This window comes from Hypanus sabinus, chromosome 30, assembly GCF_030144855.1.
Source record: "Hypanus sabinus isolate sHypSab1 chromosome 30, sHypSab1.hap1, whole genome shotgun sequence".
Taxonomy (NCBI): Eukaryota; Metazoa; Chordata; class Chondrichthyes; order Myliobatiformes; family Dasyatidae; genus Hypanus; species Hypanus sabinus.
The window spans coordinates 35251725-35278694 of NC_082735.1; the positions used below are offsets into that span (position 1 = coordinate 35251725).

The window sequence follows — 26970 nt, forward strand, 5'->3', positions numbered from 1 at the left end:
GGGTGGGATCTTTGATAATGCTAAGAGCCCTGCATTTGCAGTGCTCCTGATAAACGTCTCCGATAGATGGTAGGGAGACACCTATGATATTCTCAGCTGCTCTCACAGTCATGCAGGGTTGGGAAGCATATTGGAGGAATCTGTTAATGAGTTCCTGAGGTGTTAAATGTAGCTATAAATTGACGTTTGGATGAGTAGTCATGTGCAAACCAGAGAACAGCACCTACACAGACTGCAAGCTGAGTTAAGTTATTGGCAGCCAAAGGTGGCTAGGCAGCGTTCTTAGGTGACTCTTACAACCTCTCCATACAAGTTCTATACAAATCTACAGTGGTTGTGTTGTCTATAATTAGTTTACATCTATCAGAAAGTACAGGATACATTAAATGAATTTCAAGAGTGTTTTTGCAAAACTACTAAGATAGTTCATTTGTTCGTTGTTTGCTGTGTCATACTGCATGGGTTAGTGATCATGGTCTTGCTGTGACCGTGGCTATTCTTCACAAATTTTTTACGGAAGTGTTTTGCTGTTGCCTTCTCCTAAGCAGTGTCTTCACAAGATGGGTGACCCAGCCATCAGCAATACTCGTCAGCAATTAGTGTAAGTAGTTGCATAACGAGGACTTGTGATATGCACCAGCTATTCATATGACCATCTACCATCTGTTCCCATGGCTTCTCATGACCATGATCAGGGGGCTAAGCAGGTGCTACACCTTGCCCAAAACTGACCTGTAGGCTTGCAGAGGCAAGGGGTGCCTTATATCCCAGCTGTGCTCTACAATATGAATATGCAAAAGTTACAGACTCAGTAGGGTGGCAGGGTGGAGATAGGTCTCAACCAAAGGAGGTGTGTCTGATTTTGCTACATTAGTTATGCATAAGTATAGAAGAAGGCATTATTTTCAACATTATTTTGGCAGCCAAACTTGGCCCAGGGCATTTCAGCAGTAAGTGATGATAGCCTTGTGTATAGTGAGCAGGGATCTATATGTGGTTAGGCAGAACATGATTTCTCATTCAATGGAGAACGTATAAATAGTATATTACCACAGGCACAGTAATTACAAACATGATATTAGGACATGGGCATTCAGACGTGAAATTGGAGAAAACTTCGTTCAAAGTATAGTGGAAAAATGGAACCCCTAAGAAAAAGTCTGAGTGCCAAGATAAATTAGTTTTTCAAGCATGACAGCAATGTATTTTAATTATGTAAGAATATCAAGGGATACAAATTAGAGGGTAATGTATGTGTTCTGATTGATTTGGGGTCCTGCCTGAGGTTGGTGAATTGTCTCCTCATTCCTGTGACACAAATATTAATGCACAAACCGTTACTCCCATTGGGTTATTGCTTGGGGTATGGTATCTTTGGTGCCTCTATCAACAGCTTCAGTCAGATCATATGATTAGCAATAATCCTCTTTCTGCAGTGGTGCTCCTGATAAATGTCCCCAGTGAATTACAGAGAGACCCCTATGATCCTCTCAGCTGTTCTCACAGTCTTTTGTAGGGACCTCTGGTCTGATGCTTGGTTGCTCCCATATTAGATAGAGATGCAACTTGTCAGGACGCTCTCAATGGTGCTCATATAAAATTCAGTTAAGATGGGGGAGGGGGGCCTCAATTGCTTTAGGAAGTGGAGGCGTTGCTGTGCCGCCTTGTTCAGGGAAGTGATATTAAGGGACCAGATGAGGTCATCCATGATGTGAATTCCCAAGAACATGGTGCACTTAACTCTGTATGGAGGAGAGATATATGCACAGTGTGAGGTGGTTCATCTGCATCTTCCTGAAGTTCATGGTGGTTTACTTGGCCTTCTCCACATTCAGGCTTAGGTGGTTGTTCTCACACCAGTCTGCCAGCTGCTCCACATACGCTCTGTACTCCGTCTGATAGGTATATGGACAGGAAAGGAGTGGAGGGTTATGGGCTGAGTGCAGGTAGGTGGGACTAGGTGAGATTAAGAGTTCGGCACGGACTAGGAGGGCCGAGATGGCCTGTTTCCGTGCTGTGATTGTTATATGGTTATATGGTTATCATCATTGTTGATGAGGCCAGCAACTGTTGTGTTATCAGCAAAATTCATGGTACGCTTTGAACTGATTCCTGTAACAGTCATGCATCAGCGGGCTGAGTACACAGCCCTGGGGAGTGCCATTGCTCAGCATAATGGGACTAAAGATGTTGGTGTCCACATGGATTGACTGTGTCTTTTCTGTTAAGAAGTCCAGGATGCAGTTTCAGAAGGAGGTGTTGAGACCATTGAGGACAGTTTCCCACCAGTTTCTGGGGTATGATGGTGTTAAATGCCAAAGTAAAGTCTATAAACAGCAGCCTGGGATATAAGACCCAATTTTCCAGCTGATATTGGACAGAGTGGAGGGCAAAGCCTATTGCAATGTCAGTGGATCGATTCGAGTGATAAGTGAACTGCAGTGGTCTATTGTAGCCAGGGTTAAGGCTTTAATGTGCTCCATGACCAGCCGCTCAAAGCATTTCATAATGCCACCAGGTGACAGTCATTCAGACAGGTTACTGTCACCTTCGTTGGCACTGAGTAGATTAGTTAGTTTGCAGATGAAACAAAAGTTGGCAAACTTTTTGTCCAATTTAACATTTTTTTGTGTAGAGAAACTTTAACACATTCTGTCTTTCACAGGTTAGGTACTATATGCTTCAACTTAGTGTTGTTTGTGTCATGCTTAACCATGACTTTACACTTAGACAAGAGCTTGACCTATTAAGCAGTAAAACATAGCATGACTTTCATAAAAAGAACTGTTGCAGTTCTGTAATGGATGGTAGTATTCCTGTTACTGTTTTCCTCTAATTGAGCCCCCTGTTGGGTGATGATAGCCATTCTTCAGGGAAAATAATTTGCATCCATTTCTGTCTTTCACTCCATTTAGATTTCTGCTGCTCCAGTGAGAGTTCGTCATTCAAACCCATATGCTCACAATCCATCATCCCTACTGCCCATGTCATGCCTTCCACATCCAGCAACATGCCATCTAATCTCCACTCAATGGGCAATCCAGTGTTTAATTCCATATCTTTGCGGCCAAGTGTTCCCTCAGAAACCAGAGATGAAAAATTTGGAACGAAGTGTTCTTTATCCAAGTTTAATGGGGTAGATGTTTCTAGTTTTGAGACTAGATCTAGCAAAATGGAAGATTCTTCTGCCAGTATGAGAGCTTTGCCTATAGATTCCACAAACCTCTGCAGATCTGGATTGAATTTGCTTGACTATTCTTTGTACCCAAATGTTGAACATCTGAGATTGGAGGAGAAGGTGCAAAAATTCGAAACTCCTCATGTTGAACCAACCTTAAATCAATCTGCATTTTTGGATACAATATGCAGTGAACCCAAGTACAGATTTCAAGAATCTGTCAAGAATGAGACACCCCATAACATCAGTGGCACTGGAGATGAGGATAAGTGCATTAGTTATGACATGACTTTTAAATCTTTGCCTGAGAGTAAATCTGTACCAGTTGGCACTGCCCAGTTAGGATCAAGACCTTGCTTGCATCCAAATGGTGGAGGAGGGTCCGTTCCTGAAGGGCTCCATACTTTACAAGGACAACAAACACTTTGGGCTCCAATAGGGTCAAGAGAACAAATGCATGGGAAACATCTCAACTTTCGATCCAATGATAGACCTTGTGACCTAACCACATGGCAGCAACAACAGTTGGAGAGTCTTAGGCTACAAGTGCAACAGATGCAGGTAAAACAGTTGTATTCACTTTGTGTTTCAGCCATTTTTTTTATAGGCAGCAGATGTGGAGGAAGAGACAGTGGAGACAAATAACATTCTGACTAGTGAATATGTGTGATGGTATTTCATTGATTCCTGAAATGCTGCTTGGCATAAAAGTTGTGGCAACTGCTTCTAAATCCCTAAGACACTAGCACATGTTGTCCACTTTGTACCATATCAAGATAACTGCTTTAAATATCTAAGTATTTTCTATTAACAATATTGTTGGTACATCTTCCTAATAATCTTATTTTGTTCCTGCCCATGTTTTTCAATGATTGACTAATTAAACTGAGTTATTTTCCATGTTTGGAATGTGGTTTCATGCTAGAGTAGAGCAATTGTTTTGAGACATGTCTCTTACAAAATTTCTACTTGTCTAGAGCTGGCCTTTGTTATTGAGTCAAGGCTTATAACAATCATTTTTATTATAAGAATATGAGGTTTCGAATAGATCTAACCATTTTGTTCTCTCTCTTTCCTTAGGTTTTGAACCATGGTTCTCAGCAGTGTCCTACTTTGTATCCTTTTGCACATCATGAACCTAACAAATGGGACCCATTAATAAAAGCAAATGAGAGCTTATTGAAAGAGAAGGAATTGGTGATTGAACGGTTTGTGTTTGTTAAAAAAATATTCTTTTGGGGTAGAGCAGACATTGTGAAAGATGCATGTTCTCATTTGGTATTGATGCTAAGCACTTTCTCCCCTGCTGTAGTAATGGGTTAGACACAGTAAGGCTTCATTTACTGATACCTATCAAGCACATTTAAATGCGAAGTATTACCTCAAGCTCCAGCAAATATTCTCAATTCAGCTATAGTTTAAAGTAAATTTATTCTCAAAGTATATGTCACCACATACATCCCAGAGATTCATTTTCTTGCGGGCATTGATGGTAAATCCAAGAAACACAATAGAACCAATGAAAGACCGTACTCAACAGGATGGGTGATTGATCAATGTGCAAAAGACAACAGACTGTGAAAGTACAAAAAAAGAAATAATAATAAATAAACAATAAATATTGAGAACATAAGATGAAACGTTGTTGAAAGTGAGTCCATAGGTTATGGGAACATTTCAGTGATGGGGCAAATGAAGTTATCCCCTCTGGTTCAAGTGCTTGATTGTTGAGGGGTAATAACTGTTCTTGAACCTTGTGTGTATCCTGAGGATTCTATACCCCTTTCTTGATGGCAGCAGTGAGAAGACAGCATGGCCTGGATGGTGGGGATCATTGATGATAGACGCTACTTTCCTTCAACAGTGCTTTTTGTAGGTGTGCTCAATGGTGGGTAGGGCTTTACCCGTGATGGACTGGGCTGTATTCATTACTTGTAGGCTTTTCTGTTCAAGGGCAATGATGTTTCCATACCAGGCGTTGATGCAATCAGACAATATACTCTCTACCGCAATAGAAGTTTGTCAGAGTTTTAGAAGACATGTCAAATCTAAATAAAGTTCTAAGAAAGTAGAGGTGCTGCCATGCTTTCTTCGTAGTGGCACTTATGGCTGGACCTAGGACAGATCTTCTGAAGTGATAACACAAAGGAATTTAAAGTCATTAAGCCTCCCCACCTCTAATGAGGACTGACTCATAGGCCTCAGGTTTTCTCCTCTTGAAGTCAATTACCAGCTCCTTGGTCTTCCTGACATTGAGTGAGAGATTGTTGTTGTGGCACCACTCAGCCAGATTTTAATTTCCCTCCTATATGCTGATTTGGCCCACAACAATGATGTCACCAGCAAACTTAATTCTGGCATTGGAGCTGTGCTTATCCGCATGGTCATAAGTGTAAAGTGATTAGTGCAAAAGGGTAAGCGCACAGCCTTGTGAAGCACCTATGTTGATGGTGATTGTGGAGGAGATGTTGTTGCTAATCTGAACTGACTGGTCTGCAAGTGAGGAAATCGAGGATCTAATTGCACAAGGCGATCAAGATGTTCACTGAAATCTAGCTGGTCTAGATGTTGATTGAAAGCTCCTCTGCTACTACCCAACTGTGGGAGTTTCCCAAATCCCCACTTTGGCATTTGCATCACTTTATTTACCATATTTCTGTTTTAAGTGGTATATTAAGCAAATTTTGAGATACTGGAAATTTAATTGAAATTACTCCAGATTTTGCAGGGTTCTTGCAGCAAGTGGTTGGGTATTACCTGCCTAAGTAATTTTCGCTATTGATTTCAAGATGTGCTACCACTATGCTCTTAGTAACAATATGAAAATAAAAACTGAAATCATAACACTATTGTGCAAACCAAACCCAATTAGGTGCTTAAATTATTGGAAAAAAAAGACACTTAGTCTGATGTTTTTGAGTTTTAACTTTTTAAAGTATGCTGTATCAATCACATTTTGTTGTTTTCTCGTTTGTTTCTCGTAGGCAGAAACAACAGATCTGTCAGCTGGAACAGAAAATGAGGGAGAGTGAGTTACAGATGCACAGTGCCCTGCTAGGGCGTGCTGTTCCACTCAGTGATGTCTGCATACTCCGATTGCAGGTACTATGACTTAAATGTCAAACGTCATATGGTGAACTCCACAATAGAGGTTGGATTTTGCACGCCTGGGGAAGGCGGGGGTGGGGGGAGAGAACTTAAAAAGCTAAGTTCCTGCAGAAGAATGAATCAGAGTAGGAGTAATGGGGAGTTAATTCAACATGTTCTGGAACACCTAGGGGAGGTTTTGAAGTTCTGAAGAATGAGAAGAAAATTCAGAGAAGTGAAGAGAAGTTAATGTTGAAAAGTTTGAAAGCGTGTGAACTTTGTACTTCATATGTTCTAATAGAAAAGTAGGAAGCTTTTCTCCCCATTGTATGTGCTATATTTTTCACAACAGATGTTAGTGTAATTAGAAAGGAGGATCAGAAGTTGAGAAACTTGAGGAAAAAGCAGACTGCTGATGGTGGAAACCCGAAATAAAATTGAAATCCTGGAAGTGCTCAGCAGGCCAAATAGAATAATGTGGAGTTTTGTAGAGTCAATGATACCAAAGGACAATGAATTATTACAGAATGCTGCTTAACTAGCTTTTGCAGCTTTCTGTTTATTTATGATGATGTCTTGTATGCATTTTACCTACCCATAATTAAACTTTTGGAAACCATGTTGTATGTAATTTGCAATTAAATTTGTATTTTCAATTTCTTGATCCACTTTTATTTATCAAATCAGTGCAGGATTCTTTGTAGCCAAGTGTCATAAATTAGAGATTTATTTTACAGGAATCTCTAAGGGAAAATGCTTTCTTGCGGGCGCATTACGTTGAACATACAGAGGCATTGGGTAATGAGAAATTGGAGATAGAGAAAAAACTAGCAGCAGCAGAAGTGGAGATTCGCCAACTGAATGAGAGTCTCAAAGAAAATGCACAGAAGCACTCTGATGATATGAAGAGAATGGAGGAAAAGGCAAGTGTGGGGACGTGTGTGGCCTGTGGATGGCGTTGGTTCTCAAGATTGGGTATTCTCATACACAAACCAGACTTTTAACTTGTATGGGTTTGAAGTCTTATCCATAAAAAAAACAATTTGAATGTTTTTAATTTTCTGATACAGTGGGATAAATTAAATTTTGGCTTTTTAAAAATTTTACTTCACATGAGTTTGTGGTTTTCCAATTTACAGAAATGTCATAAGGCAATGGTCCCCAACCACCATGCCACAAAGCATGTGCTACCGGGCCTCGATGAAATGATATTATTTGGTGATATGAAACGATACGAGTCAGCTGCACCTTTCCTCATTCCCTGTCACGCCCACTGTTGAACATGAACGCATGCAAGGTCATCAGTCGCCTAAACGCAGTGATACCCTAGCGCCAGGGATCACTGGTTGGCCTCGGATAACTGGCCGCCTCACGTAGCCGGTGAGAAGTGCCGTTGCTACCGGCCTGGAGCGTGGACAGACGGGCGCCGCCTCTGTACCTGCTTAGCACACCGAATGTTCTTGGGGAACCCAGTGCTAAAATATTCACAGACGACCTAATTCGGGCTCAGGGTTTCGTAAGTAGCAGAGCAGCTACCTCGCTGCAATCTACTGAAAGTCATCCCTTGAGCCAAACTTTTGTTGGCCAATAGATGCTACCTACCAGCAATGGAGGCAGGCGCGCGCCCTGTCGCACTACTCGCTCAGTCGCTCACTTTCTCTGGACTGCAACCGCTGCGACCCCACTATGGGGACCTCCGGCCCTTACCTTGTCCTCTCACTGGTGTGTTGCAATGATTTTATACGTTCATACGAGGAAAATATTCGCTGTGTGTTTAAGATCCAAATGTTACTTAAAATGTTATGACGCTATTTACTTATAAGTGAGTTATAATTGACTTAACACTATATTCATGCGAGGAAAATATGCGCTGTGTTTAATATTAAATTCGTTGGATAAACCCTTTTAGAAACAAAATTGAGTGTATTAGCCACTTATAAGTGACTTATAGTTGACTTATCACCTATAATATAGATCCTATATTCTGGTTGTGATTAACACCCCCCCCCCCCCCCCCCCCCCCCCCCCGGTTGGCTGGTCTGCAAGATTACAAGACGTACAAAAAAAACTCAGCAGGTTGGGCAGCAACTCAGTCCTGACGAAGGGTTTTGACCTGAAATGTTGACTGCTTCTTTCAACGGATACTGCCAGACCTGCTGAGTATATCCAGCTTTTTTGTACGTTTTGATTTGACCACAGCATCTGCAGTGTACTTTGTGTTTACTGCAAGAATACAGTCGGCTGTCCTTAACCGCGAGGGATTGGTTCTGGGACCCCTCTCAGATATCAAAAAATGTGGATGCTCAAGTCCCTTTTTTAACCTGTCTCAGTGCGGTGGACTTTAAGACTCAGTGGAACCCCAGACCTTATTTAACCTGTCTCAGTGCGGTGGTCTCTAGGACCCAGCGGAGCTCTGAATCTGTGTTTCTATTCACAAAAATAATCACGATTGAAAATAAAGTGGAAATAACAAAGCGACCTCTTCCGACTTACTTGATAAGAGAACTTCCATGTTTTTTCGATCCCGATCCACGATAAACCTACGCGCATCCTCCCGTATACTTTAAATCATCTCTAGATTACTTATAATACCTAATACAATGTAAATACTATGTAAATAGTTGTTATACTGTGATGTTTAGGGAATAATGACAAGAAAAAAAGTCTATACATGCTCGAACAACAAGTGCTGGAAGAGCACTTCCGGGTTTTCTCGATTCACGGTTGGTTGAATTCGTGGATAAAGAGGGCCGACTATATTGTCAATATTAAACCAGAGCGCAGTGCAAAAAAGGTTGGTGACCTCTGTCATAAGGAACCCTGACTGAACATGCACAGTTCTGTTCTTTGCCATTAGGTGGTGCTAGTCACATGTTATGCAATTCAAATGGAGAAAAAAATACTGCTGCATTAGAATCATAAGAAAACCTACAACACAATACAGGCCGTTTGGCCCTCAAAGCTGTGCCGAACATGTCCTTACCTGAGAAATTACCTAGGGCTACCCATAGCCCTCTATTTTTCTGAGCTCCATATACCTGTCCAGGAGTCTCTTAAAGGACCCTATCATATCCACCTCCACCACCATCGCCAGAAACCCATTGCACGTACTCACCACTCTCTGCGTTTAAAAAAATAACCAACAACTTACCCCTGATATCTCCTCTGTACCTGCTTCTAAGCATCTTAAAACTGTGCCCTCTCATGCTAGCCATTTCAGCCCTGGGAAAAAGCGTCTGACTATCTACACAATCAATGCCTCGCGTTATCTTGTACATCTCTAACAGGTCACCTCTCATCCTCTGTCACTCCAAGGAGAAAAGGCCAAGTTCACTCAACCTATTCTCATAAGGTATGCTCACCAATCCAGGCAACATCTTTGTAAATCTCCTCTGCACCCTTTCTATAGTGAGGCGACCAGAACCGAGCACAGTACTCCAAGTGGTGTCTGACCAAGGTCCTATATGGCTGCAACATTACCTCTTGGCTCTTAAACTCAAGCCATGATTGATGAAGGCCAATGCACCGTACGATTTCTTAACCACAGAGTCAACCTGCACACCAGCCTTGAGTGTCCTGTGGACTCAGACCCCAAGAACCCTGTGATCCTCCACACTGCCAAGAGTCTTACCATTAATATTATATTCTGTCATCATATTTGACCTACCAAAATAAACCACCTCACACTAATCTGGGTTGAACTCCATCTGCCACTTCTCAGCCCAGTTTTGCATCCTATCAGTGTCCCGCTGTAACCTCTGACAGCCCTCCACACTATCCACAACACCTCCAACCTTTGTGTCATCAGCAAAATTACTAACCCATCCCTCTACTTCCTCATCCAGGTCATTTATAAAAATCACGAAGAGTAGGGAGTCCCAGAACAGATCCCTGAGGCACATCACTGGTGACCAACCTCCATGCAGAATATGACCCATCTACAACCACTCTTTGCCTTCTGTGGGCAAACCAGTTCTGGATCCACAAAGCAATTTCCCCTTAGATCCCATGCCACTTTATTCTCTCAATAAGCCTTGCATGGGTTACCTTGTCAAATGCCTTGCTGGAATCCATATACACTACATCTACTGCACTACCATTAATTTAGTTAATGCACAGATAGGAACAGTACTTCCAGTTCATTGCCAAAACTATTTTAAGTTGACTGTAGTGGGTGTACATGTAACATTTGAAAGTAAAGTCACTGGAAAATAAAGGAACATAATCCATTGAACCCCATGTGGGTTTTATTTGCAATAGTGGAAAGGTAGGCATTAATTGACATCGAAAAGCTGGATGGTGGTGAGCCAATACAGTTTTCTCTCAATACAGCTGACTTGGGCTTGTGGTATTCAGATTCAATGATGGTGAAGTGTGCAACTTGGACTTCCCATACTCCTGTTTCCTTTGTTCTTGGTGGTTGAGGCTAGCAATTTTGCAGGTGCGGTCAGAATACCTTAAGTACTTCAGGGCATTCTGTAGATTGTACATATTGTAGCTGCTTTGCACAAGTGATGGAGGGAATGCCAGATAAGGCTGGTGAATAGGGTACCAATTGAACAGGTAGGTTTTTTTTGGATGATACTGAGCTTGTGTTGTTGAAGCTGTGCTCATCCAGATGTAGGGAAAATATTGTATCAAGCTTCTGATGTGTACTTTGAAGATGTGGAGGGATTTTGGAGTGGTGAGTAAGTCAGTCACTTGCTATAAGATACTTAGTGTCTGACTACTGATTACATTTATTATCAAAGTATGATTACATTTTACAGCCTTAAGATTCATCTCCTTACAGGCAGTCACAAACCCAGAAGAACCCATAAAAAAGTCTGTCAAAATACTAAATGTGCAGAGAAACAAATCAAATCATGCAGACAATAAACATAAGCAAATTGTGTTCTGAACTGAATTTACAGCACTAACTGACTTGAACTTAACTGGCTAATATTAGTTGAGTTTCAACTGGATGGTGGTGGCAGAACATCCTCCAGAGATCATGCTGTTGAATATCAAGGGTATACAGTTAGGTCAGTGGTCCCCAACCACCGGGCTGCAAAGCATGTGCTATACCGGGCCATGAAGTTATTAATGAATATGATATAGTTGGGATCACAGAGACATGGCTCCAGGGTGACCAAGGATGGGAGCTCAACATCCAGGGATATTCAATATTCAGGAGGGATAGACAGGAAAGAAAAGGAGGTGGGGTAGCATTGCTGGTTAGAGAGGAGATTAACACAATAGAAAGGAAGGACATTAGCCTGGAGGATGTGGAATCAATATGGGTAGAGCTGCATAACACTAAGGGGCAGAAAACACTGGTGGGAGTTGTGTACAGGCCACTTAACAGTAGTAGTGAGGTTGAGGATGGCATTAAACAGGAAATTAGAAATGCGTGCAATAAAGGAACAGTAGTTATAATGGGTGACTTCAATCTACATATAGATTGGGTGAACCAAATTGGTAAGGGTGCTGAGGAAGAGGATTTCTTGGAATGTATGCGGGATGGTTTTCTGAACCAACATGTCAAGGAACCCACTAGAGAGCAGGCCATTCTAGATTGGGTATTGAGCAATGAGGAAGGGTTAGTTAGCAAGCTTGTCGTGCGAGGCCCCTTGGGCAAGAGTGACCATAATATGGTGGAATTCTTCATTAAGATGGAGAGTGACATAGTTAATTCAGAAACAAAGGTTCTGAACTTAAAGAAGGGTAACTTTGAAGGTATGAGACATGAATTAGCTAAGATAGACTGGCAAATGATACTTAAAGGGTTGATGATGGATATGCAATGGCAAGCATTTAAAGATCGCCTGGATGAACTACAACAATTGTTCATCCCAGTTTGGTAAAAGAATAAACCAGGGAAGGTAGCTGACAAGGGAAATTAGGGATAATATCAAGTCCAAAGAAGAAACATATAAATTAGCAAAAAAAAAAGCGGCACACTTGAGTGGGAGAAATTCAGAGACCAGCAGAGGAGGACAAAGAGCTTAATTAGGAAAGGGAAAAAAAGATTATGAGAGAAAGCTGGCAGGGAACATAAAAACTAATTGTAAAAGATTTTATAGATACGTGAAAAGAAAAAGATTGGTCAAGACAAATGTAGGTCCTTTACAGTCAGAAACAGGTGAATTGGTCATAGGGAACAAAGAAATGGCAGACCAATTGAATCAACAACACACACAAAATGCTGGTGGAACACAACAGGCCAGGCAGCATCTATAGGGAGAAGCACTGTCGACGTTTTGGGCCGAGACCCTTCGTCAGGACTAACCGAAAGGAAAGATAGTAAGAGATTTGAAAGTAGTGGGGGGAGGGGGAAATGCGAAATGATAGGAGAAGATCAGAGGGGGTGGGATGAAGCTAAGAGCTGGAAAGGTGATTGGCGAAAGTGATACAGAGCTGGAGAAGGGAAAGGATCATGGGACGGGAGGCCTAGGGAGAAAGAAAGGGGAGGGAGATGGAGAACAGGCAAACAACTAAATATGTCAGTGATGGGGTAAGAAGGAGTGGAGGGGCATTAACGGAAGTTAGAGAAGTCAATGTTCATGCCGTCAGGTTGGAGGCTACCCAGCCGGTGTATAAGGTGTTGTTACTCCAACCTGAGTTTGGATTCATTTTGACAATAGAGGAGGCCATGGATAGACATATCAGAATGGGAATGGGACGTGGAATTAAAATGTGTGGCCACTGGGAGATCCTGCTTTTTCTGGCAGGCTGAGCGTAGGTGTTCAGTGAAATGGTCTCCCAGTCTGCGTCGGGTCTCACCAATATATAAAAGGCCACACCCGGAGCACTGGACACAGTATACCACACCAGCTGACTCACAGGTGAAGTGTCGCCTCACCTGGAAGGACTGTCTGGGGCCCTGAATGGTAGTGAGGGAGGAAGTGTAAGGACAGGTGTAGCACTTGTTCCATTTACAAGGATAAGTGCCAGGAAGGAGATCGGTGGGAATGGATGGGGGATACAAGTGGACAAGGGAGTCGCGTAGGGAGCGATCCCTGTGAAAAGCAGAAAGGGGGGAGGGTAGTGTTTGGTAGTGGGGAGGGTGTGTTCGGTAGTGGGATCCTGTTGGAGGTGGCGAAGTTATGGAGAATTATACGTTGGACCTGGAGGCTGGTGGGGTGGTAGGTAAGGACAAGGGGAACCCTATCCCGAGTGGGGTGGCGGATGGATGGGGTGAGGGCAGATGTGCGGGAAATGGGAGAAATGCGTCTGAGAGCAGAGTTGATGGTGGACGAAGGGAAGCCCCTTTGTTTAAAAAAGGAAGCCATCTCCTTCGTCCTGGAGTGAAAAGCCTCATCCTGAGAGCAGATGCGGCGGAGACGGAGGAATTGTGAGAAGGGGATAGCTTTTTTGCAATAGACAGGGTGGGAAGAGGAATAGTCCAGGTAGCTGTGAGAGTCTGTAGGCTTATAGTAGATAGGTCATCTCCAGAGATGGAGACAGAAAGATCAAGAAAGGGGAGGGAGGCGTCGGAAATGGACCAGGTAAATTTGAGGGCAGGGTGAAAATTGGAGGCAAAGTTAATGAAGTCGACGAGCCTCAGCATGCGTGCAAGAGGCAGCGCCAATGCAGTCATCGATGTAGCGAAGGAAAAGAGGGAGATGGATACCGGTATAGACTTGGAACATGGACTGTTCCACAAAGCCAACATAAAGGCAGGCATAACTGGGACCCATATGGGTGCCCATGGCTACACCCTTGGTTTGGAGGAAGTGGGAGGAGCCAAAGGAGAAATTATTGAGAACTAATTCTGCTAGATGGAAGAGAGTGGTGGTAGAGGGGAATTGGTTAGGTCTGGAATCCAAAAAAAAGTGAAGAGCTTCGAGACCATCTCGGTGGGGGATGGAGGTATATAGGGACTGGACGTCCATGGTGAAAATAAGACGGTGGGGGCCAGGGAACTTAAAATCATTGGAAAAAATTCAAAGCATGAGAAGTGTCACGAACATAGGTGGGAAGAGTTTGAACAAGGGGAGATATGACAGTGTCAAGGTATGCAGAAATGAGTTCAGTGGGACAGGAGCAAGCTGAGACAATAGGTCTACCTGGACAGGCAGATTTGTGGATCTTGGGTAAGAGGTAGAAACAGGAAGTGTGGGGTGTGGGAACTATGAGGTTGGTGGCAGTGGATGGGAGATCCCCAGAGTTGATAAGGAAATAGTAATGGACTGAGGGTCTAGTGAGATGGAGGAACTGAGGGAAATACATGTTAGTAGGGAAGTGGTGTGAGGTAAATTGAAGGGATTAAAGGCAGATAAATCCCCAGGGCCAGATGGTCTGCATCCCAGAGTGCTTAAGGAAGTAGCCCAAGAAATAGTGGATGCATTAGTGATAATTTTTCAAAACTCCTTGGATTCTGGATTAGTTCCTGAGGATTGGAGGGTGGCTAATGTAACCCCACTTTTTAAAAAAGGAGAGAGAGAGAAACCGGGGAATTATAGACCGGTTAGTCTGACATCGGTGGTGGGGAAAATGCTAGAGTTGGTTATCAAAGATGTGATAACAGCACATTTGTAAAGAGGTGAAATCATTGGACAAAGTCAGCATGGATTTGTGAAAGGAAAATCGTCTGACAAATCTTACAGAATTTTTTGAAGATGTAACTAGTAGAGTGGATAGGAGAGAGCCAGTGGATGTGGTATATTTAGATTTTCAAAAGGCTTCTGACAAGGTCCCACACAGGAGATTAAGTGTGCAAACTTAAAGCACACGGTATTGGGGGTATGGTATTGATGTGGATAGAGAATTGGTTGGCAGACAGGAAGCAAAGAGTGGGAGTAAACGGGACCTTTTCAGAATGGCAGGCAGTGACTAGTGGGGTACCGCAAGGCTCAGTGCTGGGACCCCAGTTGTTTACAATATATATTAATGATTTAGACGAGGGAATTAAATGCAGCATCTCCAAGTTTGCAGATGACACAAAGCTGGGCAGCGGTGTTAGCTGTGAGGAGGATGCTAAGAAGACGCAGGGTGACTTGGATAGGTTAGGTGAGTGGGCAAATTCATGGCAGATGCAATTTAATGTGGATAAATGTGAGGTTATCTACTTTGGTTGCAAGAACAGGAAAATAGATTATTATCTGAACGGTAGCCGATTAGGAAAAGGGGAGATGCAACGAGACCTGGGTGTCATTGTACACCAGCCACTGAAGGTGGGCATGCAGGTACAGCAGGCGGTGAAAAAGGCAAATGGTATGTTGGCATTCATAGCAAAAGGTTTTGAGTACAGGAGCAGAGAGGTTCTACTGCGGTTGTACAAGGCCTTGGTGAGACTGCACCTAGAGTATTGTGTGCAGTTTTGGTCCCCTAATCTGAGGAAAGACATTCTTGCCATAGAGGGAGTACACAGAAGGTTCACCAGATTGATTCCTGGGATGGCAGGACTTTCTTATGAAGAAAGACTGGATCAACTAGGCTTATACTCACTGGAATTTAGAAGATTGAGGGGGGATCTTATTGAAACGTATAAAATTCTAAAGGGATTGGACAGGCTAGATGCAGGAAGATTGTTTCCGATGTTGGGGAAGTCCAGAATGAGGGGTCACAGTTTAAGGATAAAGGGAGAGCCTTTTAGGACTGAGATGAGGAAAAACTTCTTCACATAGAGAGTGGTGGATCTGTGGAATTCTCTGCCACAGGAAACAATTGAGGCTGGTTCATTGGCTATATTTAAGAGGAAGTTAGATATGGCCCTTGTGGAGAGAAAGCAGGTACAGGGTTCTGAGTTGGATGATCAGCCACGATCATACTGAATGGCAGTGCAGGCTCGAAGGGCCGAATGCCCTACTCCTGCACCTATTTTCTATGTTTCTATGTGAAGAATCGATATGATTTGGCGATATGAAACGATATGAGTCAGCTGCACCTTTCCTCATTCCCTGTCACGCCCACTGTTGAACTTGAACGCACGTGAGGTCATTACCCACACGAGGTTATTACCCGTGGCCTCGGGTAACCAGCCGCCTTGTGCGGCCGGCGAGAAGTGCCATTGCTACTGGTCTGGAGCACGGACGGATGGACACCTTTTTAGCACACCGAATGTTCGTGGGGAACCCGGTGCTAAAATATTCTCAGATGACTTAATTTGGGCTCAGGATTTCGTAAGTAGCAGAGCAGCTACCTCGCTGCGAACTACTGAATGTTATCCCTCGAGCCAAACTTTTGTTGGCCGATAGATCCTACCTACCTACAAGTTGGGCGGGGGGGGGGTCGGGCATGTGCCCTGTCACACTCCTCGCTCGGTCAGTCACTCTGTCTGGACTGCGACCGCCACGGCCCTGGTATGGGGATCTCCGGCCCTTACCTTGTCCTCTCACTGGTGTGTTGCAATGATATTATGTGTTCATACGAGCAAAATATGCAGTGTGTGTTTAAGATCCAAACATTACTTTAAAATGTTATGATGCTATTGACATATGAGTTATAATTGACTTATCACTATGTTCATGCGAGGAAAATATGCGCTGTGTGTTTAATATTAAATTTCTTAGATGAACCCTTTTAGAAACGAAATTGAGTGTATTAGCCACTTATAAGTGACTTATAGTTGACTTATCACCTATAATATAGGTCCTATATTCTGGTCATGATTAACACCCCCACCCCACCCCCGTCGGCCAGTCCGCAAGAATACTGTCAATATTAAACTGGTCTGCGATGCAAAAAAGATTGGTTACCCCTGAGTAGGTGCTTTCTTGTTAGAAATCGCCCTTCTTTGGCACTTTGCCGGCACAGGTGTGACTTCCCTTTGTTACCGCATGTCAGAATTTTGACAAGGACTGATGCAAACAAGTGATGACTGTTTTATTTTCTGAGGAGTTTTATGTATTTTATTTTTTCATTTAGTGATACAGTATATCCTGGCTCAACAAACCTGTATCTGTGTGTGTCTGCGTTTTGTGTGTGTGTGTGTAGAGATAGATGTAGAGTTAATCTCTAATAGTCAGCAAATATCCGCACTTCAGATGAAACATTATTATTTGATGTGATTGATTTTAATAAGGTACTGAAGGGATTTTAAAGGATAATATATCATTGAGCTGGGATAGCCAGAAGCAGGGAGCATAGTGTCAATCATTCAGAACAGAGATCAATATATTGTCCAAATGCTAGAGAAGGAGGCCATTTCAGCATATCAAGTCTACATTGGCTCAAGCACAGTCCTGTCTTCTACTTTTCTGCCCACTATCCCATTAACTGCAGATTCCACCAATCATGCATAATGGGGACGAGTTATAGTGGGCAATTAACTGACCAATCCCTCACATGTCCTTGGGGTACAGAAGCAAAATGGGACAGCTGGGAAATATCCATGTGACCACAGGAAGAATATCCAAACTCCCCAGCAGCTGCACCAGAGATCCTGACTGAACTGGTTGCTGGAGCCTACCACCAATGTCAGTGTGCTTACTCGGGTGCTGGTAATTTTTGAAATTTTCCACTTAAGAGTGCTGTGGAGACTCATTTGCTAAGTATCTTCAAGACGGAAGTCAATATATTTTTAGATATTAGGGCACTTGATAAGTATTAGGTTCCTGCTGGAAACTGGCTCTAAAAGACGAGCTGTGGTCTTATTAAAGGGTGGAACAGCCATTCAGACCCTAATGACCACCTCCTATTATGTTTTTGTTAGACTAATTCCCATGTGGCACACTGATTAATACTGTGAAAACACAGAGACTCTAGGAGGATGGCAAGTTGTCAAAGGGCCTGTTCCTGTAGTGTTTGTACTGTGTTCTATTATGACCAGAATGAGGGAAACCACCCATGACTGCACTGGAGTTAGAAAGTCCAGAGGAGTCAATAGGGTTCCAGAAGAAAATGAAACAGTAGTTGCAGTTGCATTGTGAATAGAATGAAAATGGGTGAGAACAGTGATAATGCAGGCATGGTTTTGGGGGCAGCCAGTCACAACAGAAAGCCGAACCGTTGCGTTCATTTGCTATATTGCAGGAAGATGGATGGTGTTGATGGTGGGAAAACAGAACTGAGAGAAATATCGGTTTCTATATGCCCCCGATGGGCCTCCAGCTGCACCTTACTACTAATACTTTGTTCCTACTTTCAAATTTGTTGTAGAAAGCTTCAGTGGTATCTGAAGATAGAAATTCATTAATGGTGTCAGCTAACATGGTCAGGGTTTTTGGTTATAGATTGGTTTTACAGAATTAGAGCTGTGGAAACAGGAAGTTGGTCTTGTCCTTAAGGTGAGGTAAAAGACAATGTGAGGGGTGATGTACAGTGGGGTGCAAAAGTTTAGGCACCCCAGTCAAAATTTCTGTTACTGTGAATAGCTAAGCGAGTAAAAGATGACCTGATTTCTAAAAGGCATAAAGTTAGAGATGACACATTTCTTTAATGTTTTAAGCAAGATTACTTTTTTTATTTCCAGCTGTTACAGTTTCAAAATAACAAAAAAGGAAAAGGGTCCGAAGCAAAAGTTTGGGCACCCTGCATGATCAATACTTAGTAATACCCCCTTTGTCTAGTATCACAGCTTGTAAGTGCTTTTTGTAGCCAGCTAGGAGTCTTTCAATTCTTGTCTGGGGGACTTTCACCCATTCTTCCTTACAAAAGGCTTCTAGTGCTGTGAGATTCTTGGGCCGTCTTGCATGCACTGCTCTTTTGAGGTCTACCCACAGATTTTCAATGATGTTTAGGTCGGGAGACTGGGAGGGCCATGGCAAAACCTTCAGCTTACACCTCTTGTGGTAGTCCATTGTGGACTTCGAGGCATTATCTTGTTGTAGAAGCCATCCTCTTTTCATCTTCAGCTTTTTTACAAACGGTGTGATGTTTGCTTTCAGAATTTGCTGGTACTTGCAGCCAAAAAGTTCTATTTTAACCTCATCAATCCACAGGACTTGTTTCCAAAATGCATCAGGCTTGTCTGGATGTTCCTTTGCAAACTTCTGACGCTGAATTTTGGCCGCAATGAGCAAAGGTATGTTTGGAGAAAAAAGGGTGCAGAATTTCATGAAAAGAACACCTTTCCAACTGTTAAGCACAGGGGTGGATCGATCATGCTTTGGGCTTGTGTTGCAGCCAGTGGCATGGGGAACATTTCACTGGTAGAGAGAAGAATGAATTCAATTAAATACCAGCAAATTCTGGAAGCAAACATTACACCGTCTGTGAAAATGCTGACGATGAAAAGAGGATAGCTTCTACAACAGGATAATGATCCTAAACACACCTCAAAATCCACAATGGACTACCTCAAGAGGCGCAAGCTGAAGGTTTTGCCATGGCCCTCCCAGTCTCCCGACCTAAACATCATCGAAAATCTGTGGGTAGACCTCAAAAGAGCAGTGCATGCAAGACAGCCCAAGAATCTCACAGCACTAGATGCCTTTTGCAAGGAAGAATGGGCAAAAATCCTCCAAACGAAATGGAAGACTCTTAGCTGGCTACAAAAAGCGTTTACAAGCTGTGATACTTGCCAAAGGGAGTGTTACTAAGTACTGACCATGCAGAGTACCCAAACTTTTGCTTAAGGCCCTTTTCCTTTTTTGTTATTTTGAAACAGTAAAAACTGGAAATAAAAAAAAAGTAATCTTGCTTAAAACATTAAAGAAACATGTCATCTTTAACTTTATGCCTTTTGGAAATCAGGTAATCTTTTACTCGCTTGGCTATTCACAGTAACAGAAATTTTGACCAGGTGTGCCCAAACTTTTGCATACCACTGTATATGGATTACTTTTGTGTTTTTATTTGTTGAATTTGGCCTGAATATGGAAAGTCTATTGCGGTTTTGCAGGGGAGCATAAGCCAGAAGTTTTTCTCTTTATATAAAGTTCATTAAATGTAACTAAACACTATAGTTAATGTAACATAAAGCACTAAAAGGGATGTATTTAAAGTAACTGCAAAAGAATTCAATACAACAACATAACATGCACTGATACAGCCTTTAAGCTGTAATGATCTTGACTTTAATACTTCACATTGCATGCATTTTCCTTTAAACTTTGAATGCAATATACCCCGGTGGTAATTTATATGGTAGTTAGTGTGAGAGTGATCAACACTGTCTGCAGTTCCATTGCATGTTGTCAAATACAATGGATTTTGGTTAATTGGAGCACATTGAAACAAGTACATTTTGGCCCAATTAAGTGGCTGCTGTATTAGCCAGTTTCATGGAAATGGTTAACAAGGTATATAAAAAAAAGACAAACTACTATTTAACTGGTAACAAATTATATATTTAAATGAAATCATCATCACAATCTTTATGTGCCGTGTCATATGACATAGGTGATAATGTTCTTGGCAAATTTTTTTACAGAAGTAGTTTGTCATTGCTGCCTTCTGGGCAGTGTTTTTACAAGATGGGTGACCAGCAACCATTATCAATACTTAATGAAATACAGAACAAATTAGAACATTACCAAAACTGCTACAGTACTATAAAACTGTATTAGTTCCTAATAGATATAAATGGAGTAATTAATCCTGAGTATGTTGTTTTGTTCTTGCGATTGATTGTAAATGGTTAAAATCAGTGCAGACACCTAGTGCAGATAATGGGCTACCTTCAAACAATGTTTTCAAAGATTGCATCCTTCAAATCTTTATTTTCATTGTAACAATCAAGATAATTGTCAATACTTTCAAATTCTTCATAGTTCCTAACTTGAAGTAGCGAAGTTGTTTCATTTACACTCACGACAGTTTCAGGCATTTCCAAGCTGTATGCTTGAAACTGCAGTGAGGAAAACCATTCTGAACTACCTTACTGCTTATTATTCGCCAACTATCAGTGACCAGAATCACTGCGTTTTTTAACACAAACACGTGCAAGTGATGCTATTTATAAACTGTTCATTCAAAGCACCATGTAGTGTCTAACGGCCATAATATGTGTGCGTCTGTTGTTAGAAACTGTTTGGCAACAGTCTCCTGTCCCAGTTAAGTGACATTGTGTCCCAAAAAAACAAACTGAATCCCAGATATTTTCTCAATGTATTTTTATTCTTTAAGAGTTGTCTCAAATAAGTGTCTGTCCCAATTAACTGATGGCCCAATTAACCAGAATGCAAAATAATCCATTGTTTAAAAAAAGTCAAAAAAATACAAAACCTGTGACAATTGATGTAACTGTTTCCTTTATAGTACTATTGTGTTCGCTATGTGCATGTTTGTCCATGACTTGGCATGTAAGATGCTGACATATATCACATTTGCTCCTTTTTCTCTAGTTTGCTCAATTAGATGGGGTGGCAGAGAAGTTTAAGTTGAGCCTATGTTTTTAAGATTGAGGGAAAGTAAGCAGCATCCATTTTCCTATATGCTGTACATATAATTCAAGGCTGTTTAGAACGCTCACTGTTCTGCTTTATGTTGCTGTAGGTCCGGGGCCGTGACAAACACATCAACAACCTGAAGAGGAAGTGTCAGAAGGAGGCAGAACAAAACAGAGAGAAACAACAACGGGTTGAAACTTTGGAGCGGTACCTGGCAGACTTGCCCACTCTGGATGATTATCAGAAGCAAAGCCGACAGGTGGGACGACCATAGGCTCCTGGCAAATTAAGAGCTTTCATTCAAAATTGAGAAATGCTGCAGATGCTACATATCTTGAGCAACACACAAAAAATGCTGTAAGAACTCAACAAGTCAGGCAGTATCTGTAGTGGGGAATTAATAGTCAACGTTTTGGGCCAAGACTCTTCATCAGGACTGGAAAGGAAAAAGGGGCCCATTCTTTCCTGATGAAGGGTTTCAGCTCGAAGCATAGATGCAACCTGACTTTTTGAGTTCCTCCAGCTTTCATTCACAGTTGAGTTGTACAAAATTGGGTGATGAGCACAGAAATAACACACTGTAAGATATACTGTTTTCATGTGATGATGTAGTTCTTTCTTATGAGGAATTGAGGAGGTGATAGATAGGAGCTACATAGACCATAAGACATAGGAGCAGAATTAGGCCATCTGGCTCACTGAGACTGCTCCGCCATTCAAACATGGCTGATTTTTAAATTTTTTCCTCCTCAACCCCAATTCCCAGCCTTCTCCCCGTAACCATTAATGTCATGTCCAGTCAAGCACCTATCAATCTCTGCTTTAAATACACTCAATGACCTGGCCTCCACAGCTGCATGTGGCAACAAATCCACTGTAGGGAGATAGTCAAACTTAAGTTGCAGGAGGCAAGTATCTGGGTGACTGTAAGGAGACAGAAAGAAAATGAGCAGCCAGTGCAGAGTATCCCTGGAGCCAGTTCCTCAATAATGACCATACCGTTTTGGATATCGTTAAGAAGGGATGACTGACCAGGAGGAGCCGCAGTGACTGGGTCTCTGGCATTGAGACTGGTCCTGAGGTTCAGAAAAGAGGGGGAGATGAGGATTGCAGTAGTGATAAGGGATTCCATAGTAGACATGAGATGCTGTGGTTGTGAAAGAGTCACTGGACAGTATGTTTTCTCCCGGGTGCGGGGGGCAGGTACATTTCAGATTGGGTCCACGGCATTCTAAAAGGGCAGGATAAGCAGCCAGAAGTCCTGATACATACTGGCACCAGTGACAAGGGTAGTCAAAGGTAGTAGGTCCTGAAGAGAGAATTTAATGAGCTAGGTAGAAAGCTGAAAATCAGGACCTCCAGAGCAGTAATCTTTGGATTGCTGCCTATGCCATGCACCAATGAGGGTAGGAATAGGAGGATTTGACAGATGAACATGTGGCTGAGACACTGGTGCAAGGGGCAGGGCTTCAGATTTCTGGATCATTGGGATCACTTCTGGGGAAGGTATGACCTCTACAAAAGGGACTGGTTGCACGTGAACCCAAGGGGGACAAATATTCTTGCGGGAAGGTTTGCTAGAATTGTTGGGGAGGGTTTAAGCTAACTTGGCAGGGGGATGGGAACCAGAGAGATGGGGCTGAGGATGGTTCAGTTAGCGTACAACTAAATGCAGTGTGCAGTGAGTTTGAGAGGAACGACAGGCATATGATGGGGCAAAATTGCATTCGGTGGGATAAGTTCAAGTATAACATGGGTGCAAACTAGAAAAGGGTGATGAATATTGAACTGGCGGTGTTATATTTGATTACACATAGTACATGGAATAAGGTAGATGATCTTGCAGGCCAGTTAGAAATGAGCAGGTATGATGTTGTGGGCGTCACTGACTCATGGCTGAAAGAAGTTGGTAGTTGGGAGCTCAACATCCAGGGATATAAATGGTATTAAAAGGATAGACAGGTAGGCAGAGGGAGTAGGGTGGCTCAGTTGGCTTAAAAAAAAATCAAATCCTTAGAAAGAGGTGACGTGATCGGAAATGTAGAATTCTTGTGGGTAGAGTTAAGAAAATGCAAAGGTAAAAAAAACCCTGATGGAAGTTATATACAGGCCACCGAACAGTAGCCAGGATGTAGGCTACATAATACATCGGGAGACAGAAAAAGTATGTCAAAAGGGCAATGTTACAATAATCATGGGGATATCAATATGGAGATAGATTGGGAAAATCAGGTTGGTGCTGATTTTCGATCCCAAGAGAGAATTTGTAGAATTCTTTTCTACAAGATGGTTTTTTAGAGCAGCTTGTGATTGGACCTACTAGGGGAAGGACTATTCTGAATTGGGTGTTGTGTAATGACCCAGATTAAGAGACAGTGATCATAATATAATAAACTTCATTTTGAGAGGGAAAAGCTTAAATCAGATGTATCAGTGATATAGTGGAATAAAGTGAATTATAGAGGCGTGAGAGAGGAGCTTGCCAAAGCTGATTGGAAGTGGACTATAGCAGAAGTGACAGCAAAAGAGCTGGAGTTTCTGAGAAATTTGGAAGGCCCAGGATAGATACATCCCAAAGAAAATGTGTTGGAAAGACAGGATAACACAAGTATGGCTGACAAGTGAAGTCAAAAACAATATAAAATGAGAGGGTGTATAGTAGAGCAAAAATTAATGTGAAGTTAGAGAATTGAGCAGCTTTTAAAAACTAACAGAAGGCAACTATAAAAAAACTAGGGAGGGAAAAGTTGAAATATGGAGGTAAGCCAGCCAACAATATCAAAGTGGATACCATAATATTTTTTTTCAGGTATATAGAGAGTAAAAGAGGGAAGAATATATATTGGACTGCCGGAAAATGATGCTGAGTGGTAGTAATGGGGGCAAGGAAATGGCGAACGAACTAAATAAGTATTTTGCATCAGTCTTCATTGTGGAAGACACAAGTAGTATGCTGGAAGTTCCAGAGTGCAGTTGCTATTACTAGGGAGAAGGTGCTTGAGAAACTGAAAAGTCCAGTGAGTGCAGTTCCAGTGAGTGCAGTTGCTATTACTAGGGAGAAGGTGCTTGAGAAACTGAAAAGTCTGAAGGTGGACAAGTCACCTGGACCAGATGGACTACACCCCAGAGTTTTGAAAGAGGCAGCTGAAGAGTTTGTGGAGGCTTTAATAATGATCTTTCAGGAATCACTAGATTCTGGCTTTGTTCTGTAGGACTGAACAATTGCAAATGTTGCTTCACTCTTCAAGAAGGGAGGGAGGCAGAAAAAAGGAAATTGAAGGTCAGTTAGCCTGAGCTGTGGTTTGGAAGATGTTCTGGTTGATTGTTACGGATGAGTTCGCAGGGTACTTGGAGGCACATGATAAAATTGGTTAAAGGCAGGAATCTGATAGAGGAGGAGAAAGGACCACAGGAGAAAGGGAAGGAAGAGGCTACCAAGGGGAAAGGGTCTTGGGGAAACTGAAAGGTCTGTAGGTAAGTCATCCGAACCAGATGGTATGCACACCAAGGTTCTGAAAGAGGTGGCTGAAGAGATTGTGGAGGCATTAGTAATGGTCTTTTAAGAATCAGTTATTTCTGGCATTGTTCCAGATGAATGGAAAATTGCAAATGTCACTCCTCTCCAAGAAGGAGAGAGGCCAAAGAAAGGAAATTATAGACAGTTAGTTTGACCACAGTAATTGGGAAGATATTCAGGGCTTGTAAGGTTATGGGGAGAGCAGGAGAAACTGATTGAGAGGGAAAATGGATCAGCCATGACGAAATGGTGGAGAAGACTTGATGGTCCGAATGGCTTAACTTTGCTCCTATCTCTTATTGTCTTGTGGTAATAGGTATAATGAGTGATGTGATGAATAATGCCCTATTACACTTCCAAGAGAGGAACTTGGAAACCTGCAATTCTCCAGGTTTCCAGGCTGTCATTACTCTGCTGATTAGCACTTTTCTTGGTGTTGCCATTGTCCTTCAGAAGAAATGAGTTGATTTATAAAGTATAATTGTAACAAAGTAAAGAGATGATGAGATGCTGAACTAATACATGCTTCTGTTTCCCAGACTTGTCTTAGGAGCACGTGAGCTTTGGCCTTTGTGCAGTAACAGAATTGAGGGTCAGGCTCTTGAAGACACTCGTAGTGTGTTTTAAATCTTGCGTTAGATGATTGAGCTTGATTAATTGCTCAAATTTAAAGTCTGCAGGAAGGAAATATGTTTTTTTTAAGGTTTCTGGTTGCAATTATGAGTGGTGTTTCACAGCCTGTGTACAATGGGCAATTATTTATATGTAGGCTTTATTTTGGAACATTATGATACACTTTGGACGTATCTCCTCTGTCCAGTTGCCTCTGGCTACGGTATAAATATGGCAAAAAGCACTGAATTGCAAGGTAACTCAGTGGAGTACACTCCCGTACTGAACACTGGTCCATACATACTCTTATAGACTTTTAGTAGGCAGTAATGTAGGGCTCTATATTTGACAGAGATCCACACACAGAAAAGATGGTCAAAAAAATTTCTCAACTCCTGGCAATTCACTCACTATCTGACATACTGTTTGATGGTACATCTAGAGAATGGACAGCACAGTCTGTAGCCATGAAAAACGTGTCCAAGGAATTTTGTTCTATAAATGCTGTTGATGCATACATTAGTTCTGCATCCTTTACCTTTATCAGAATCCTGCCTTTACCAATAAAATGCAGCCTTTATTTGCACTTAAGTTAAATATGCTGTTTTGTTTGATTTTTGACTCTGAATTAACTAATGTTTGGGCATTGGCATTCATGGGCTGACGAAGGGGGTATTTATGCAGGTATGATACCAGTGTGTGCACTTGTGACATTATGAATTAAATATTGTGTTTTACAGCTGAAGGACTCAGAGATGAAAGTTGAAGTGCTGCAGAGCACAGTACAGGATTTAGAGGCCAAACTTGGAGAAGCTCGTGCGCATTGCAAGGAAAAAGACAACATTCTGGAAAATCAAAAGCAGAAGGAGATGGAGCTGGTCTCCACAGTCCACAGGTAATGTAGTCTGCTGGCTGTCTCTTGCTTATATTGTTCTGGTGACCCCTGGGGTGGGGGTTCATTCAGAAATAGGTCTGTGGCCTGAAATGGGCCATGTTCCACTTACTATTCTGCGATCATTTTGTCAGTATTCTGCAGGATAATACTGGAAAACTTGGCATTATTGAGAAAGGTAATCTTCTGCAGAAGCCATTCAATATTTCTCTTGAGCTACCTATTGTGAATTTCTAGTATTTATATTGTCTCTATTTAGGCAAATATCTGAAAGTTCTGAAAAGCATAGGAAAGAACTGCAAAATCAAAGTTTGTGTATAGTTAAAGCATCAGGTTACAGGGAGAAGGTAGAAGAATAGGAATGAGAGGGATAATAATCAGTCGTGATCGAATGGCAGAGCAGTCTTGACTGATCTCAAAGGTGCAG

The 26970-nt window shown here is 42.1% G+C and overlaps 2 protein-coding genes across 6 annotated transcripts in view; one reads left to right on the plus strand and one right to left on the minus strand.

The window, feature by feature from the left end:
- The window catches only part of cep85 (centrosomal protein 85), a 132714-nt gene that overhangs the window by 58537 nt on the left and 47207 nt on the right, over positions 1-26970 (plus strand). For all 4 annotated transcript variants that reach the window (XR_009508713.1, XM_059954688.1, XM_059954690.1 and 1 more), the window contains 6 exons: positions 2916-3739; positions 4259-4386; positions 6163-6280; positions 7003-7188; positions 21629-21781; positions 26392-26546. Coding sequence is in view for 3 of the 4 variants with exons in the window: in XM_059954688.1 (XP_059810671.1) it covers positions 2916-3739; positions 4259-4386; positions 6163-6280; positions 7003-7188; positions 21629-21781; positions 26392-26546 (1564 nt within the window). In the remaining variant the exon portion in view is untranslated. The remainder of the gene's footprint in view (positions 1-2915; positions 3740-4258; positions 4387-6162; positions 6281-7002; positions 7189-21628; positions 21782-26391; positions 26547-26970) is intronic.
- Positions 1-26970, minus strand: part of ubxn11 (UBX domain protein 11) — a 187688-nt gene that overhangs the window by 4813 nt on the left and 155905 nt on the right. The gene's annotated exons all lie outside the window — the stretch shown is intronic.